This window comes from Moschus berezovskii, chromosome 24 (genome assembly GCF_049115385.1).
Source record: "Moschus berezovskii isolate FMDL1 chromosome 24, NW_MosBer_1.0, whole genome shotgun sequence".
Lineage (NCBI taxonomy): Eukaryota > Metazoa > Chordata > Mammalia > Artiodactyla > Moschidae > Moschus > Moschus berezovskii.
The window spans coordinates 12,464,635-12,483,664 of NC_142483.1; the positions used below are offsets into that span (position 1 = coordinate 12,464,635).

Below are 19,030 nucleotides of genomic sequence, written 5' to 3' on the forward strand. Positions count from 1 at the left end.
ACTCCACGTTCCCCCAGGCCCCATGCCCAAGCTAGATACTTAAGACTTGAGAGAAGATTACCAGCATTCATAAACAATGTATTGAAGATCAATCAAAAAAAAAAAAAGATCAAGAGTATGGCTAAAATGTTATTAAAGGGCCTTCACCACAGAGATTTCTCACAAGTTTCCTTTGGAGGGAAAGTTGCTATGGTTAGGATAGGTGCAAGGACAACAGCTTCTTGAGGGCATCATGTTGTCCTGAGGAGCTGCCTGTTGCCTTGTGAGTAATTTAGTTTTTTTGGAGTTTTGTCTTTGGAGGCTGTCTGAGTATTTCACCAGCGTATTTAGAAGGCAAAACTGCTACCACAAGGTCATCCTAGGACTAAGAAAGACTATAGTTTTAATGAGAGGAGCATGTACATGGTACATTTGACTCATCCCCACATTTAGATTACTTTTTTTGCTTACACATAGAGAATTCAAGGATTTAACATAGTCAGTCGACAGGGAGACACAACTAACAAAGCCTGCGGTGTGGACAGACACATCTGTGTCATCTTCCATTTCCTAAAACTGGACAGCAGAGTGATGACAGAAGCACCACCAGAAGCTGTCACTAACCCTATCGTGGGCTCAACATATATCTGGAGAAACAAAAGTACTTTCATATTATACACAGCTCATGATGATAAACCGGACTAATGGATTTCAACACTTTATGCTACGTATAACTGCTCACATTCCATGCCCCCCCACCCCTCAGAAAACCTCAAAATTGTCAAAAGTATTCTAGGAATGAGTTAATATTTAAATACCCACCATATCCTCCATGGTCGTCTTTCATGCTTTGGTTCTCTGAAGCGTTTGACTAAAGAAAAAAAAAAAAACAGCAGATATTCAGTAACTTGCCACAGTGATAAGGAAGCAAAACGCATTTAATAAGCTGGGGATCTTCAGCACACTCAGTGTTCACACCACCAAGTCAGGGTACTTGCTCAGGCTTCCCTGGTAACTCAGATGGTAAAGAATCTGCCTGCAATGCAGCAGGGTTCGAACCCTGGGTCGGGAATATCCAGTGGAGAAGGGAATGGCAACCTACTCCAGTATTCTTGCCTGGAGAATTCCACGGACAGAGAAGCCTGACAGACTGTAGTCCATGGGGTCACAGGGAGTCAGACACGACTGAGTGACTAACACTTTAATACAGCAGGTAACCAGGAAGACAGGCTGAGCAGGAGCTAGAGGAGGGAGGGTCCTCAGTGCCAGGCCATGGAGCTTGGAATGAATTCTGAGGAAAGAAAAACCCAAGGGAGAGAGCTAAACAGAGGCAAAGACACAAAAAGACACACAGGTGGAAAACCACCTCTGAATGGTGTAGATGGTGGGTTTCCGAGGGCAGGATGGACTAAGCAAAGCCCCAGGCAACAGGCAGGGGCCCTCCCAGCCCAGGACAGTCGGGGTGGGGTGCTCATTCAGCAACAGACTGACCACAATGGATGACAAAGGGCTCCCCAGACTGACATCCTGACCTCAGGCGGGTCTGCAGACACAACCACTCATACAGATGGAAGCAAAAACGTTCTAAGTGTCCTGTCCTCCGCTGAAGCCCCAAGGAGACTATTTCCACAATGACTCTATTAAAACAAACAATGCAAGTGCCATGTGTGTGGGGTTTTCCTACACAAAGTACTGAGGAAGAAACAGCCACGATGGTAGCAGGCAAGAATCGACTTCTGGCAGAGTCCCAAGCTGCAATGAGGATGCACGAGGAGGAAAGAGGCAGAGAGGGGGAAACCGGTGCCGGATCAATAAACCCGACTTCTCTAAATTTGGCAGCCCCCAGTCTGCAAAGCGAGGATTACCAACCCACATAAAAGAAACTTCTGGTGTTTTTAGAGACATTCTGATAGACCAAAAAGCAAGTGAAATTGTGAGGAGCTCTGTCACCCCACTGACTCATCTCAGATCTAAATCAACAAGGCCATGAAATCTGGACTTTGAGGGAGGCCCAGAGGTTCAGTAAGCAACTTCACGACTCACTGAAAGGCTGGGGGCTCAGCAAAGAGAGGTGGAGGGAGCTGGGCCAGGACAAGCCATCCGGAGGGAAGGCCCGCAGGCAGGGCTGGGGTACCTCCTGCTCATCTGCTCGTCTCCTCAGCAGAATCTGTCCCTAACAGCATAAAATAAGGGATGGCAAAACAACCAAAGAAAACACCCTCATTCTTGGGAGACATATGCTGAAGTACCAGAATGGGTGACATTTACCTTCAAGTGGTTTAGGGGGAAATTATGTTATATATACTATATTATATATAATAGATATATTATAAATGGTATAATTTATAATGTGGAAGCCCTACATTACAATTATACACGATAAATAAAACAAATGTAAGTGATGATTCTATAGTAAGTATTTGTAATTCTATTATTATGATATATAAAAAATAAAGAGAAGCAAATACCATGTTATGGGCCAAACTGTATTCCTCCTCCCACATGCTCAATTCACGTGAAGAAGTCCTAACCTCCAGAACCCCAGAATGTGACTATTTGCAGATAGGAACTTAAAGAGATAATAAAGGTAAGACAAGGTCACATGGGTGGGCCCTAATCCACCATGCCTGGTGTCCTTATAAGGAAAGGAGATTAGGACACACAGACTGAGGGGTGACCGTGAGAGGACACGGTGAGAAGACGGCCACCATCAACACAGACAGAGGCCTCGGGAGAAACGAAGCTGGCCACCACCTTGGCCTGAACTTTCACCCTCTAGAATTGTGAGGAAAAAATGTTTGCTGTTTAATCCACCCATTCTGTGGTAGTCTGTTCTGGCAGTCTTAGCACACCAATACATAGGGCAACACAGTAATTGGTAAACCTAGAGGAAGGACATTTCGGTATTCATGAAATCGTTATTTAGAAGTCTTCCATGGGTCTAACATTTTCTGAAATAAAAAGTTGGGAGGAAAACACACTCTAGAAGAATGAACCAGAGCCTGCATTCAGAGGGCAATCTGGCATTAACTAGCGAAACTGTTGATGCCCACAATCCCTTAACCAGCAGTGCATGGCCAGGTACATGCTGTACAAGTCTTACTGCAGCATGTGCCAAGATGCACAGGTCTTCACTGCAATACTGCCATAACAAAAACCCAGGAAGAAGCCAACACCATCAATGTGGGGTCAAGTATATACACCACAGTACGACACAACACCAGGCAGTTGCTAGAAACAAGGTATGTCTGCATGGATTAATATGGAAAGATTAACAAATTATATTAATAAATAACAGAATAATATGCCTACCATGATTCTGTTCAGATCCATTTTTTAAAAAATATACATTTATGCTGATATTACACATGGGTTGTTTTTTTCCCCCTAGGATTAATGTTAAGTGACTGTTAACAAGGGCTCCCTTTGATGAAAGGAACTATGGATCAGGGAGTAGACTTTTTGTATCATTCTGAATGGCTTAACACTATTCCATGTTCATACTGCTTTTATTTAAAAAAAAAAGAAAAAAGACAACCCTATCACGGACTTGTACTAATGCAGCAAAACGGGGAAAAGTGATGTGACTCATAGCTGGGTTCTGCAACAAGAAAGGGAGAGGAGGAGTGTGTGCAGGCCATCCATGCCTAGGAACAGTCTCAAAGAGGAGCACCCTTGGTGGGACGCAGAGTGCATTCAGATTCTCCTGCTTTCTCCCTCTCCCTCTCCACCCCATTTCCCTAGAATATATCAGAGTCTAATCTGATATATTTACTTAAGTAAATGAAGAAACATTAAGAAAGCTACTCCAGATCTAATTTAGACAATAACAGAAGAACCCGTTCACCCATCCCTGTTTTATTGAGGGGCCTGCCATGTGAGAGGGTCCATTTGGCAGGAGATGAAACAAATAAAAAAATTTCCATCTTCCTTACACTCTAGTGGGGAGAGAGGAGTAAACACACAGCATGTCAAATAGCAACAATAGAGGAGAGCAGGAAAGAAGCAAAGGGACCTTGGAAGCGGGTGTACAGGGGTAGCTGAGGAGGGCCGGGAGGTGAGCATCACTCTCTGAGAATCACCCGTGTCTGCGAAAGAGCCATCAGGCAGAGGGCTGAGGCCAGGGACTGCGGGAAGTACAGGACACGAGGTCAGGTCTCCCAGGGTGAAGGCTCCCCTCTGCCCACAGTGACCAGGGGGCAGGAGCAGAGCAGGACAGCTGTGGCCCACAGTACAACAGGCTCAGCCCCTGCTGTGCTGTGCTGAGCAGGAAGAGCAGGCAAAGACCATTATGAGAACCCAGGATGAGGCAGTGGGGGCGTGGCCTGCTGGTAGCAGGAGAGGACAAGAGGAGGTGGGTTCCTGGCTGTATCTTCAACACTGAGCCGACAGGGTGGGGGGTGGGGGTGGTATGAGAGGAAGAAAACAGTCCAGGATGACTCCAGAGCTGGGAACTTACATAGTTCCACTGCACTTCTGGTTTCCGTTTGAGGGTGGTGAGAAACGGCAAATGGGGAGACACACTTCTCTACAGGGAAGAGACAGAGAACTGCCTCTGAGTCCCTGATGGATGGTGAGAAAGGTAACCAGTCTCATGGACACAGACCTGTTTCCCACAGGGGTCTGGCAGCTGCCCCCTCAGAAGTTCCACAGAGTTTCTCAGGCACAGCCCTGGGACAATCCATCTTTTCTCAATTCCTAGTGCTCCTGCAGGATGGAGAGAACTCAGGGAGCAAGAGAACCCAAAGCAGCATGTAATCCATCCTTTCCAGCATATCCACCAATATCCCCTGAGGCTGGAGTAGTGGAGGGGAAGCAGGCAAACCTTAAGGGTAGGTCAAGCCCCTGATAAGAAGTGACACTGGAGTTGGAACCCAAGGTTGATAGAGCAGCACCTAACAGAGACCTTCGTGTGACAAAGAAGAGGAGAGTGAGGATGTGGAGAGTGGTGACAGACAAGGGGGCCATCAGGGCCCGGAGCCCTCAGGGGCTCCCAAGCAGGCTGTCTTGCCTTCAAGCACACATATCCTGAAGACAGGCATGGGGTCCCATCTCCAGAAAAGCAGTAGGGGCCAAGAGCCAGAGAGATGGGCTGTGAGTCCTGTCTCTGCTACCAGTCATGTGACTTTATGTAAAAGGAAAAAACAGAAGAGGGGTTGCTATGATCCAGGTTGATCCTCAATATCTGTGAATGTGACCTTACTTGGAAAAAGGGTCTTTGCAACCATAATTAAGTTAAAGATCTTGAGAAGAGATAATCCTGGTTAAATTAAGCAGGGGGCCCTAAATCTGATTACAAGTACTCTTATGACAGAGAAGAAGATCTTGTGAAGACAGGAAGGAGCCTGGAAACTTGGGAAGCCACCAGAAGTGGAAGAGGCAAGGATTCTCCCCTAGAGGGGGTTGTGGTCCTGCCAACACACTGATTCTGGACTTTGGGCTTCTAGGACTGTGAGGAAATAAGTTTCTGTTATGTTAAGCCAAGAAGTTTGTGATTACTTGTTATGGCATTCCTAGAAAACTGAGAAAGCAATTTTTAAACTTTTTCTTTCTTTTTTTGGCCATGCTGCATGGCTTGCCGGATCTTAGTTCCCCAATCAGGGATTGAACCTGGGGCCTTGGCAGTGAAAGAGTAGAATTCTAACCACTGGACTGCCAGGGAATTCCCTTTACTTCTTTAAAAAAACAATTCAGATTTCAAAAACACTCCCTTCCAACTGAAATCCCACTCCGTTTCCCTTCTCAGAGCCAATCCCTGTCACCTGGGTCTTGTGTATTCTTCCAAAGATGCGCGAGGTGAGTAGATGGACAGACGTCTCTTTACAGAGAGAGACAGATGGTCTCAGACTCCACAGAGCCAGACCCTCGCTACTCTCACTGAAAATCCCCTGGGACTTCACCTACTGTACACATGGCTCCATCTCTTAGATTAGAAGTGATGTGGTATCCCCTGGCGTGGCTGTGTCATCTGAGTCAATTCTACAAGCACCACTGCAGCAAATGTCCGAGCCATGCGCTGTCTCTGCCTGTGGGGTTTACTCCTAGGGGTGAACTTGTTGCGTCAAAGCTTATGTACAACTGACTCTGTCAGACTGCCCTCCAGAGAGGCTACAGCAACTCATACAAGTGCCCATTTCCCCACAGCCCTGCCTGCACTGTGTATTATGAAACTTTTTGTTTTGACGGTGTGGTCCCTGGAAGGCAGCCCCAGCATGGCTGCAGACAGCACTCATCAGGACACATGGGCTCCCAGGCAGGCTCAAGTGGGGCTGGCAAGACTCCCACCTGCCCTGCTCTCTGACCACCTGCTCTGCGCTTTAGCTCACACCCTCCCCTGAGAGGACCAGGGCACAGTGGTCACGCTCTAGAAGTCTCATGCTTTTGGTGCCACACAACTGGAAGGCAGTAGGGGTGACTGGATTCTACCTGTTTCACACAGGCAGCCTCATCACTGCTCACATCATGCTGTCATGTTGGTTTAGCACAAAACTTTCTGAGTCAGCACCTAGAGGGCAGGGACTAGGCACCCCCTTTCCCCATTCTCCTCGGAGCCTTGCCCAGCTGATGCTCCAAGGACTTACTGAGTAGAGGAAGAGAGCTAGGATTTTGTACAGGGTGTTTCATGTCACAAGGAAGAAGTCATACGAGGTGGCACTAAAAGTCAAACCACAGGAATTGGAAGGGAAATAATTTCCAGAGCAGCTGCAGTTCTACTTAGAAACTGAGTAGTAAAAAGTGCAACTGTTTTGAAATTAAACCACACAATTTAAGAAATGTGTGGTCCAAGCCGGGCGCAGCCTGAGTGAAGGAGAGTGAGAGGCGTGTAAGGGGCAGTAAGAGGCTCCTGACTGCCAGGGGAAGAGAAAGCAGGGTTGGAGGCTGAACGACGGGGCAACCTGGGCTTCTGTAGACATGGTTCCCAGGAGGTGGCATTCCCCTGTGCTCCTCTTTACCTCATGGTATTTCCCAAACCAGCATGATGAGGGTATAAAATCATCCCTTGCTATGAACACAGTACAGAAAGAGGCTCATGAACGGGGCAGGCTTCTTGGCAGAGAGCTTCTCTTGGCCAGGAAAATCCACCGAGGCGATTCAATTACAATATAAAACGTGTGGAATGTGTGTATTTTTATGACTCAAGTCATACTCTTAAAGCTGGAAGGTGATCACAGACCACACAGTGACCACTTGAGGGTCTGGCATTTCACAAAGTGATACAACAGAAGACATCCTGGGCAGTGCGTGTCACAGGCTACGGAAATCAGAGTCACAGGCTCTTCACTGGGACCACAAAATCACCGGTCCCTATGTGAGACCCTGGGTCTCTGTGAGCAGGCTTCTACCCTCTGGGGTGGGGGAGCTCCAGAGACTGTGAGCTCATGCTTTCTTGTTCTTTCCTGGGGGCAAACACTCTCCTTCCGGTGACGTGCAGTCAGGAAAAAAAATCAATAATTTTGGAGTCTTCTACCCAGTGACAGGCTGCTGACCAGGATGACTCCTCTGATGGCCTCATTTCTCAAACTGTACTGTGGTCCAGGGCCTCATGCAACACAGGCTTCCTGTCAAAGGTAACTGACTGTTTACTGGTACAAATAGCAAGCAGCCCCATCCCCAACTCCACGGCAAGCCCAGCGGCAAAGCAGACCCCACCAGTGCCAGCTGGGGATTGCTGAATAAACTAGGCAGTTTGAATTCTGAGTCACAGCCAGAAGAGTCCTGGAGGGGCCAACATCCTCAGCATAAAGGATGAGGAAAATGGTGGGGGGAAGAGGTGATGTGTCCCAGATCACCAGGTCCTTAGCACTAAAGCCGGGGTGAAATACAAGCCACCTGTCTCAAACCACACTGCTGGTTCTAAGTGCCCAGGACCCCAATCCCAAAGGACAGAAACTCCTGGGGGTGGGGGTGAGTAAATCCACCCTCACCAGCAGTCAAGGAAGAGCCCAGAAGCGTGTCTGCACTTTCTCTAAATTAGAAATGATCATCCCTCAGCTCAACAGCTGAGCCTCTTTAACACCCCTTAGTGGTGTGAAAACCCCAAATGCACTCAGTGTCTTCTGGGCAGGGAGAAAATTCCAGGAAGACACTGAGGAAGTCTGCTGGTTACCACCCCCCCAACCCCCCTGGACTCTCTCTTTCTAAGGAAGTCCCTTTGCTAGCATGTAGGCTGCGTTATCAGCCTCCCCTGCAGCTGAGTGTGGCTGAGTGACCAAGTGCTAGCCTAGGACAGTTTAGTGGAGGTGATGGGATTCCAGCTGAGCTGTTTCAAATCCTGAAAGATGATGCTGTGAAAGTGCTGCACTCAATATGTCAGCAAATTTGAAAAACTCAGCAGTGGCCACAGGCCTGGAAAAGGTCAGTTTTCATTCCAGTCCCAAAGAAAACAATGCCAAAGAATGCTCATACTACCACACAACTGCATTCCTCTCACACGCTAGCAAAGGAATGCTCAAAGTTCTCCAAGCCAGATTTCAGCAATACGTGAACCGTGAACTTCCAGATGTTCAAGTTGGATTTAGAAAAGGCAGAGGAACCAGATATCAAATTGCCAACATCCGCTGGATCATTGAAAAAGCAAGAGTTCCAGAAAAACATCTACTTCTGCTTTACTGACTATGTCAAAGTCTCTGACTGTGTGGATCACAACAAACTGTGGAAAATTCTGAAATAGATGGGAATACCAGACCACCTGACCTGCTTCTTGAGAAATCTGTATGCAGTTCAGGAAGTAACAGTTAGAACTGGACATGAAACAACAGACTGGTTCCAAATCAGGAAAGGAGTATGTCAAGGCTGGATACTGTCACCCTGCTTATTCAACTTACATGCAGAGTACATCATGAGAAACACTGGGCTGTATGAGGCACAAGTTGGAATAAAGATTGCCAAGAGAAATATCAATAACCTCAGATATGCAGAAGACACCACCCTTATGGCAGAAAGTAAGAGGAACTGAAGAGCCTCTTGATGAAAGTGAAAGAGGAGAGTGAAAAAGTTGGCTTAAAACTCAACATTCAGAAAACGAAGCTCACGGCATGTGGTTCCATCACTTCATGGCAAATAGATGAGGAAACAATGGAAACAGTGACAGACTTTTTTGGGCTCCAAAATCACTGCAGATGTGGCTGCAGCCATGAAATTAAAAGACGCTTACTCCTTGGAAGAAAAACTATGACAAAGCTAGACAGCATATTAAAAAGCAGAGACATTACTTTGCCAACAAAGTTCTGTCTAGTCAAAGCTATGGTTTTTCCAGTAGTCATGTATGGATGTGAGAGTTGGACTATAAAGAAAGCTGAGTGCCGAAGAATTGATGCTTTTGAACTGTGGTGTTGGAGGAGACTCTTGAGAGTCCCTTGCACTGGAAGGAGATCCATCCAGTCAATCCTATAGGAAATCAGCCCTGAATATTCATTGGAAAGACTGATGCTGAAGCTGAAACTCCAATACTTTGGCCACCTGATGTGAAGAACTGACTCATTTGAAAAGACCCTGTGCTGGGAAAGATTGAAGGCAGGAGAAGAAGGGGACGACAGAGGATGAGATGGTTGGATGGCATTGCCAATTCAATGGACATGGGTTTGGATGGACTCTGGGAGTTGGTGATGGACAAGGAGGCCTGGTGTGCTGCAGTCCACAGGGTTGCAGAGTCAGACACGATTGAGCGACTGAACTGAACTGAACTGTGCCACCTTTCAAGGAGAAATGAAGAGGCAGGTGATTCTTACAACAAGGAACTAAAGGCAGTCCATTCAGAGGTAACCTGAAATCTAGTCTCTGCTTTATCAAAAGTTTTATAATTTGAAGCAAGTTGCTTAATTCCTCTGGGTCTAAGCGTCCTCCATTGTCAACTTCATAGGATCAACGTGAAAACAAAACAGCTGCAGTGGGTGAGTGGTGTGGTTGCCTCACCACTACCCTGCATTAGGCATTTAGTCCAGGATTTCACATCATTACTTCTTATCTTCATACCAATGGGGAAATGTATTATTCACATTGACAGGTAAGGTCAGAGGGTCTGCTGAAGGTCCAAAGCAGCACAACCAGGGTGTGCATCTACACCTGCGTCATACCAGAGCCCATCTCCTGAAGACGCTGAATCTGAGACAACACTGGTTCTGGTAGGGCTGGACCAGAAGGGCAGAGAGGGCCCGGAGGGTCCCTGAGGTCAAGGACCATCTGCCATCAATGTGTCCTCCTGACTTTGGTCCTCTTCCCTTAAACACCCCCACACTGTGGCTGGAGTGAGCTGAGATGCCACACCTTGCTTAAAACCTTCCAGAGTCCACCCTATCTCCCTCCCATCAGGGAACACAACTGTGACTTTTCAAGCTGGTAACAAAAGGTCCCCATGGTCTGGCATCTCCTGACTTAGCTATCGCTCACATAGTCCCTTTGGTGTGGGAAGGCCCCCATATTTCTTCTCCTGGATAACTCTAAGATTTAGTTCAGACAACTCTAAGACATTCCTCCTTTGTAGCTGAGCTAAGTAAGCCTCCTTCCTCCGTCTGGCTTCCCAGTCTCCTATGAACACACTCAGATTAACACTTCACATGTAATGCTAAGGATCTGTCTGTTTCTCTTTCTCACTAGACAATTAGTTAAGGAGGCAGACACCTCCTTAACTTATTCGTGTTTACACCCTCGCACCCAGTCCAGCACCTAGAAGGAAGCAGGCACTGACCTGAAATGATGGAGCAGAGCACACCGGGCTCTGTCATGGGCCAGAGGAAGTGACGGCTTAGCACTCAGTGTGCAAGCTCTGGACTCAAAACCTCATGCTAGCAAGTGAGTTGGGGCCAGAGAAAGCTCTTAACCTTCCTGGGCCTCAATCTGCCCCTCTATGAAATGGAAGAAATTACAGCATTCGTTTCACTAGAGCATTAGCAAGACAGTATTTAAAACTGCTCTGTACTTAGCAGGTACTGAGCACGTCACAGCAAGGAGGAGCAGAGGTACTACGGTCAGACGAAGAATGCATCTTCAGGTGCAAGAAAGCACTCCTCTGACTATAAGCTGTGAACGCAGGGCATCCCTAAAGTCGTTCTTCTCTCTTTTAGGTAATAAATCATTGTGATAAGTTTGGAAACTAGAGAAAGTGAAATTACCTAAAATGCCATCATCGAAATACAAACAAGATCATTAGTCAGTGCATCACTGTACTTCAGTTTCAAATCTCCTTCTGGCCTGCACTTCCCACGTGGGACCAGAACAAAGCTACAGCAGGCTGCGGCTCCCTGGTCCACCAGCCTGCATCAGCCCCACAGGATGGCCACTGGAAGAACTCTCCAGATTGTGGGGCTCCAAAAGGTGAGCACCAAAGAGCGGTGACAGGGACACCCTGCCCAGAGTGGCAGGGCACAGCTCAGGATGAAGCAGCCTACAGACAGGCAGGGTTGGGCCTCCCGCCTCACCACAGACAGGCAGGGAACACAGGACATGCTCAGGAAACACTGAAGGACTGTCAGGAAAGAGGACTCCAGAACAACTCAAAAGACTTTGAAGGTCATCGGGGAAAAGTCAAGTCTGGTTCTTGTCAAGACATCTCACGCTGCTCTTGGCTAAGGATGGGAAATGCACCGTGAAATCAACTAGGGGCTGCTACAGAATTTATTCTAGAGTCAGAGTGAAGAAAGAATTTGAACTGACACATCGCTGACTGATTCAGGAAACATCATGGAATGAGACCGCCGTCATCACACTGTGACTCAGGAGGAAGAGCAGGTCAGTGCTTCTGCCCCGAGGGCTTGCTGAGCAGGGGGCTGCAGTGAGGAGAGCTGGGTCAGAGTTCAGCGGGGGGTGCTCCCCCCAACAGAGTGAGAGGCCTCTGATAAACTTGCCTCCTCTCACCCAGAACCACTGCCAGGAGACAGGAGGGCAAGGGGGCTGAGTGTCTTTTCAGTGATCCCGGAGGGCCGCTGCCCCCTTCCCACAGCAAGCTTGCTGGGCCTCTGTGCAGCCCCTCCCCGACCTGTGTACTCAGAACAGAGGGCCTCAGGTCCTGGGTCTCTCTCAATCCTCAGGCAACCTTCCAGACTTACCTGCTTTACACCCCCACTCCTTCCACTGTCACTTGGGGAAGCAATACAGTCAAATTCTGCTGCCTCCCATCATACAGGGAGTAACTTGTAGGTGCCCTCATATATTCAAAATCCAGATATTTTAGGGGTGGAATTTCAGGTTGATGGAAGAGATATTTTTGAAAAGAGACCTTTTTAACAGCGCTCAGAATCACACCCCAGGGGTGAACCCCATCACCCCTTCAATCACATGATTCACAGAGAGGAGGCTGAGTCAGCTGGGCCCAGTCAGGAGAACCCAGGCTGGATCTGATCACTAAGACCAGCGAACACATTGTCAGAGCAGAAACCAGTGCAAATGCTGCTGAGGAACTGCAGAGCCTGCAGGTTTGAGCCAAAGTTAACCTGCCCACAGCTGTGGGTTTCACACCCACCACTCCTGCCCCACCTCCTAGCCTTTACCTGGGACACAGATGGCAGAGCAGCAGTTCCAAAGGCCACTGGCAACGGCTCTTTCTACACGTCCCACTGGAGAGTCACACTATTTTCCACAATAAGACTATTACAGGGACTTCCCTGGTGGTCCGTGGCTGGGACTCTGCACTTGAGCAACAAGGGGCCCCAGTTCAATTCCTGGTGGGGGAACTAGATCCCACATGCCACAGCTAAAGACCCCACATGCCGCAACAAAGATTGAAGATCACGCGTGCCGAAACAAGATTCCCCGCAAACAATAAATTAATTTTAAAAAAGACTATTGTTGGCTGGTCTGTCTGTCCATCCATCCATCCATCCTCCACAGAGTTCTTTGTGGAAGTCTCAAAAAATATATATAATTAAACATAAACATAAAATTATGCCACTCTTCACCTAAAACTCCCATGGCAAACAAATCTGACAAAAGTCAAACTTTATACTTTAAAAGAATTTTAAAAACAACAAAACAAACACAAAGCCTTCCCACAGCAGAAGAATAAAACAGAAGCTCCTCCTCAAGGCCTAGGGAACACGTGACTCATGGCTCCACCTGCTTCCCTGACCTCCTCCCCTCATCCCCTCTGGCCATTCTGGCCTTCTCACTACATACCATGCTCACCAGGCTCCACCTTGCCACAGCTGTGTGTTCAAAATGTCTGGAACTCTTTTCCCAGTTTGCTCCCAGTTGGTCGAGTGTCAGGCCCCTCTTTTACCAGTTTCCAGGTCACGTCCTCAGAAGCCCCTGTTGACCACCTCACCTGACATGTGCCCATCCTGTATTGCCCCCATCCTTCAATCTCATTTTCCTGTTCCATTCCCTTCACACACTAATAGCTCTCATCTCAGAAATTCTTAGGTGTTTTCCTGACTATTGTTTTTTCTCCCCTCTAGAAAGTAAGCTCTGTAAGACCAGGACCTTCTGCTCTGTTTATCCTCACATTCCTAGCACCCAAGAGGGTGACTGGCTCCCAACAGGCTGCTACAGGCTGTTCAATATTTGTTGAACAAAGGAATTTATCCAGTCTGTCACTTAAGACATAGTTATTGACGACTGTCCAGGTATCTATTTTTAATTCAGTAAGTTCCAAGAATTTGGACAATGAGTTCTTCCAGAGGACTAGTTTATAAACCATTAGTCCTGCAACAGGACCAAAATTGCTAAGCTTTTTCTTTGGCTTTGGACAAAGTAATCTGCCAGCAAGACTGCCAGAGGACACTACGCCTAAGCTTTCTTCCTTCTAACTAACCACAAGGCAGGATGAACCGGCCCGTCAAGGCCTCATATTTGGTCTTAGACACAAGAACCAGACACTCTGGGTTTGAAATCAGTTTAAGTGCTCATGAACACTTTTTGTAAGGACTCTTACTGGACAGACAAAACCTAGGTTCTAAGCTATGTACCTTTAAACCTCCCATGCAGTGGTTCTGTCAAAGGTTGAGAGAGAAGCGAGAGAATAAACTGTCTAGCAAATAAAAATGCTTAACCTTCTAAACACGGGGTCTCATTAGAAGCACAGCTTCCCTGGGATCAGGGTGGCTGTGCCATCTGCTAATGCTGATGATCTCGGCAGGGGTGGGAGAGTTCCGTGGGGAACCACTGGATGGAAAGAAATGCCAACGGCTGAGAAGCCCACAAGAAGATATGCAACCCAATAAGGCTGATTTTTATGTACACCCGGGGCGGATTCATGTCAATGTATGGCAAAACCAACCAATATAATATTGTAAAATAATTAGCCTCCAAAATAAAAAAATAAAAAAAAATTGCCAATTAATTATTCTTGCCCCAATTAGCAAAGATTAAAACATTTAGTGAGGATATCAGGACACAGGCACTCAGTTAAAGAGCAGAAAAAATAAAGTAAATGGTACAACCACTAGAGAAATGTGGGGAAGTGGATCTGTGATCCTGGTCCCCCCGATCATTAAATGGATGTCAGCAGGATCGCAGTGACCAGAGCCCCCCAGGACTAGGGATGCTGGAGGCAGAGATGTTAGAGAAGCTGCTGGAGGTGAATGAAGAGGTCTCTAGGATGCTGAGTGTGACATCAGAAGCAGGAGGAGCTGCAGACCTATAAATATACCTAATGAGGGCTTGATGGGCAGTGTAAGTTCTCTCTTAACACTGATGGAAGCCCCAAGAATACAGGAATGGGTTCTCCTAGAAGAACTCTACTCTGTGAGCCAGCGTCCCTGGGAAGGTCCAGGGAAATCGGAGATTTGCTGTGACTGCACTGCTAACCGGATTCCTTGGCCAAGTACATTTATGAACTTCATTTAATCTCCTGGTGGACAAAGATGTGTGTCATTTTCTTCCGATCAATTCACAGATCACTTATAAAGTTACAGCCGCTTTTGGTAATTTCTGCTTTGATTTTAAATATTTATACACTGTGGCCCAGAAAATACACTACTAAGATTTTCTTTTATAGCTACACTCACACAAATATCCAAAACTCTGTGCAAGAACGTACTGCCTTTTTGTCTGCAAGAGTGTAAGACTTAAGTGACAAACATCTATCAACAGGGGAGGGGTTACACGTAAGTTATCATACAATGGAATACAACTGTTATAAAGTGAGGCAGAGATGGTACACTTGCAATGGATGAATTTTATGCTATGTAAATCACACCACAATACAGTTTCTAGTGGAGGTGATAGAATTCCATCTGAGCTATTTCTAATCCTAAAAGATGATGCTGTGAAAGTGCTGCACTCAATATGCCAGCAAATTTGGAAAACTCAGCAGTGACCACAAGGCTGGAAAAGGTCAGTTCTCATTCCAATCCCAAAGAAGGGCAACGCCAAAGAACATTCAAGCTACTGCATAATTGTGCTCATTTCACATGCAAGCAAGGTAATGCTCAAAATCCTTTAAGCTAGGCTTCAACAACTGGGCCCTGGACTATGCCTCCATTTTTCCTGAGATCTCATGAACCTGTGCCTGGCCTTTCTGATCAGGAGTTGGCATTGGTAAGCCTATTTCAAGTTAGAAATTGCATGATCAAAGCATGCTGATTCTCTGGGCTTGGTTTATGTTCATTCTAGAAATCTAGAGATGCCAGGAATGTACAGACTACCGTACATTTGTGCTCATTTTGCATGCTAGTAAAGCTGTGCTCAAAATTCTTCAAGTTAGGCTTCTGTAGTACCCGAACTGAGACCTTCCAGATGTACAAACTGGGTTTAGAAAAGCCAGAGGAACCAGAGATCAAATTGCCAACATTCGTTGGATCACAGAGAAAGAAAGCAAAGAAAATACAGAAAAACATCTACTTCTGTTTCACTGACTACACTAAAGCCTCTGACTGTGTGGATCACAACAAAATGTGGAAAATTCTATAAGAGATGGGAATACCACACCACTTTACCTGTCTCCTAAGAAACTTGTGTGTAGGTCAAGAAGCAACAGAACTGGACATGGAATAATGGATGGGTTGAAAATTGGGAAAGGAGTATGTCAAGGCTGTATATTGTCACGCCGCTTATTTAACTTATATGCAGAGCACATCATGCGAAATGCTGGGCTGGATGATGCAGAAGCTGGAATCACGATTGATAGGAGAAATATCAGCAACCTCAGATACGCAGATGATCCCACTCTAATGGCAGAAAGCAAAGAGGAACTGAAGAGCCTCCTGATGAGGATGAAAGAGAAGAGTGAAAAAGCTGGCTTAAAACTCAGCATTCAAAAAACTAAGATCATGGCATCCAGACCCATCACTTCATGGCAAATAGATGGGGAAAAAGTGGAAGCAGTGACAGATTTTATTTTCTTGGGCTGCAAATTCACTGCGGACCATGACAGCACCCATGAAATTAAAAGATGCTTGCTTCTCAGAAGAAAAGCTATGACAAACCTAGACAGAGTATTAAAAAGCAGAGACATCACTTTGCAAACAAAGATCTCTATAGTCAAAGCTATCCTTTTTCCAGCAGTCATGTACGGATGTGAGAACTGGACCATAAAGACAGCTGAGTGCCAAAGAATTGATGCTTTTGAACTGTGGTGTTGGAGAAGACCCTTGAGAGTCCCTTAAACAGCAAGGAGATCCAACCAGTCAATCCTAAAGGAAATCAACCCAGGATACTCATTGGAAGGATTGATGCTGAAGCTGAAGCTCCAATACTTTGGCCATCTGATGCAAAGAGTGGACTCAATGGAAAAGACCCTGATACTGGGAAAGACTGAGGGCAGGAGGAGAACGGGGTGACAGAGGATAAAGATGGTTGGATGGAGTCACTGACTCAATGGACATGAGTCTGAACAAACCCCAGGAGATGGTGAAGGACAGAGAAGCCTGGGGGAACAAAGCAGTCACCATAATAGCAATGTGTCATGTAAGCCTATTTTCATTTTAAAATTATATATACATATAGAAATTTGAAGGCACACAATAAACTGTTACCATGGGTAGCTCTCTAGAGGATGGAATTATAGGGAACTTCTGTTTTTTATGCTGCGAATGTCCATACTATTTTCTTTCAGTTCAGTTCAGTTCAGTCACTCAGTCGTGTCCGACTCTTTGCGACCTCATGAATCACAGCACGCCAGGCCTCCCTGTCCATCACCAACTCCCGGAGTTCACTCAAACTCATGTCCATTGAGTTGGTGATGCCATCCAGCCAACCCATTCTCTGTTGTCCCCGTCTCCTCCTGCCCCCAATCCCTCCTAGCATCATACTCTTTTCCAGTGGGTCAACTTGTCGCGTGAAGTGGCCAAAGTATTGGAGTTTCAGCTTCAGCATCAGTCCGTCCAATGAATACCCAGGAATGATTTCCTCCAGAATGGACTGGTTGGATCTCCTTGCAGTCCAAGGGACTCCCAAGAGTCTTCTCCAGCACCACAGTTCAAAAGCATTAATTCTTCGGCGATCAGCTTTCTTCACAGTCCAACTCTCACATCCATACATAACCATGGGAAAAACCATAGCTTTGACTAGACGGACCTTGGTTGGTAAAGTAATGTCTCTGCTTTTTAATATGCTATCTAGGTTGGTCATAACTTTCCTTCCAAGGAGTAAGCGTCTTTTAATTTCCTGGCTGCAATCAGCATCTGCAGTGATTTTGGAGCCCAAAAAAATAAAGTCTGATACTGTTTCCATTGTTTCCACTGTTTCCCCATCTATTTCCCATGAAGTGATGGGACCAGATGCCATGATCTTGTTTTCTGAATGTTGAGCTTCAAGCCAAACTTTTCACTCTCCTCTTTCACTTTCATCATGAGGCTTTTTAGTTCTTTAGTTTACAAAGAACATGTATTACTTTGTGATAAGAAAATAAAAAACGGTCTAAAAACAATTAACTGAGAAAAAAGCTTCTGTTACCAATAACAATAATTTAAAAACAACAATAAAACAATTTTGCATATTAGGTAATTTATAGCCTTCCTCAAACCTAACTCGTTCAGAAAATTTCCTTCTGACAGAAAAGCTTCCAGCTGGCAGGACTCACTAGAGATGGGAAATACGTCACTTCAGTCCATTTAGTCCACTTCAACCAGGGGCAAGATCACTACTGCACTATTTATCATTCCTGGAGGATGATATGTGTCACTGCTCCTGTGAGCCAGACCAGGGCCCCCCTCACACCTGATGCTAACACGCATAAGTTAAAATAAAATGTTTATCATATATGTTTACATTTTATAGGATTTCCCAGATTCCCTGCCTTTTAAAAACCAACCAATGAATAGCAGTCCTGATTGTGCTGGAGAAGAGGTTTTTGACTGCATTAAAAGCACTGCACCTTCAGTTCAGTTCAGTCGCTCAGTCGTGTCCGACTCTTTGCGACCCCATGAATCACAGCACGCCAGGCCTCCCTGTCCATCACCAACTCCCGGAGTTCACTCAAACTCATGTCCTACGGCTAATCAAACAGAAAAAGGTGTGGCCCCAGAGTCTGAGTTTCTCAGAGGGAATATTTGCAGCCTGGGTCCAGTCCCACCAGGGAAGAGGACCACTGGCCCATCATTGTTGGCACAGAAAGTTGTCTCACCACTGCCTTTGACAGTTGGAGGAGACACTCACTTGCCCCACTGCTCAGTGATGAGTTGCAGACTACAGAATGAGTTTTCATCCTTGTAATCCAAGGCTCCAAAATGACTCCAGCTGCTTAGGGTGGTCCAAACATGGCAGAGAACAGAGCATATAATGGATATATAGGGACGCTGTGTTCACATTTTGAGCCTGGAAGGAGAGGGTACAGGTACAGCTACACATCCACTCACAGAGAGTTAAACACAGAAGCTGAGGACCTGGCTCATTCAACTTCAAGAATATCACTAGGAGGAAAACCCCAGTGTACTGTTTCATTCATAAAGATGACTCCACTTGCCCTCTGGCCTGCTGCAGGTCATATACGCTCAGTGCCATTCCCGGGCAGTGGTGAAGGAGCCACCTGGCCCCCACCTCCCTCATCCAGCAGCCCCTGCAAACAGTTCGGAAGCTATGTGAGGGCAACTGGCCCAGGACAGGTTTACACCCAAAAGGGTCTCCAACCAAACCCCATCTCATCTTCGAAGAAAAACAGCCTCATCTCCTAAACCCAACA

At 46.4% G+C, this 19,030-nt stretch overlaps 1 protein-coding gene across 3 annotated transcripts in view; it reads right to left on the reverse strand.

Moving 5' to 3' along the window:
- The window catches only part of STIMATE (STIM activating enhancer), a 55,140-nt gene that overhangs the window by 17,699 nt on the left and 18,411 nt on the right, over positions 1-19,030 (reverse strand). For 2 of the 3 annotated variants that reach the window (XM_088831824.1, XM_055414056.2), the window contains exon 2: positions 802-850. In XM_088831824.1, the coding sequence (XP_088687950.1) occupies positions 802-850 (49 nt within the window). Of the gene's footprint in view, positions 1-801; positions 851-4,585; positions 5,343-19,030 lie in introns of those variants that run through there. The other variant, XM_088831823.1, reaches the window with a different exon arrangement.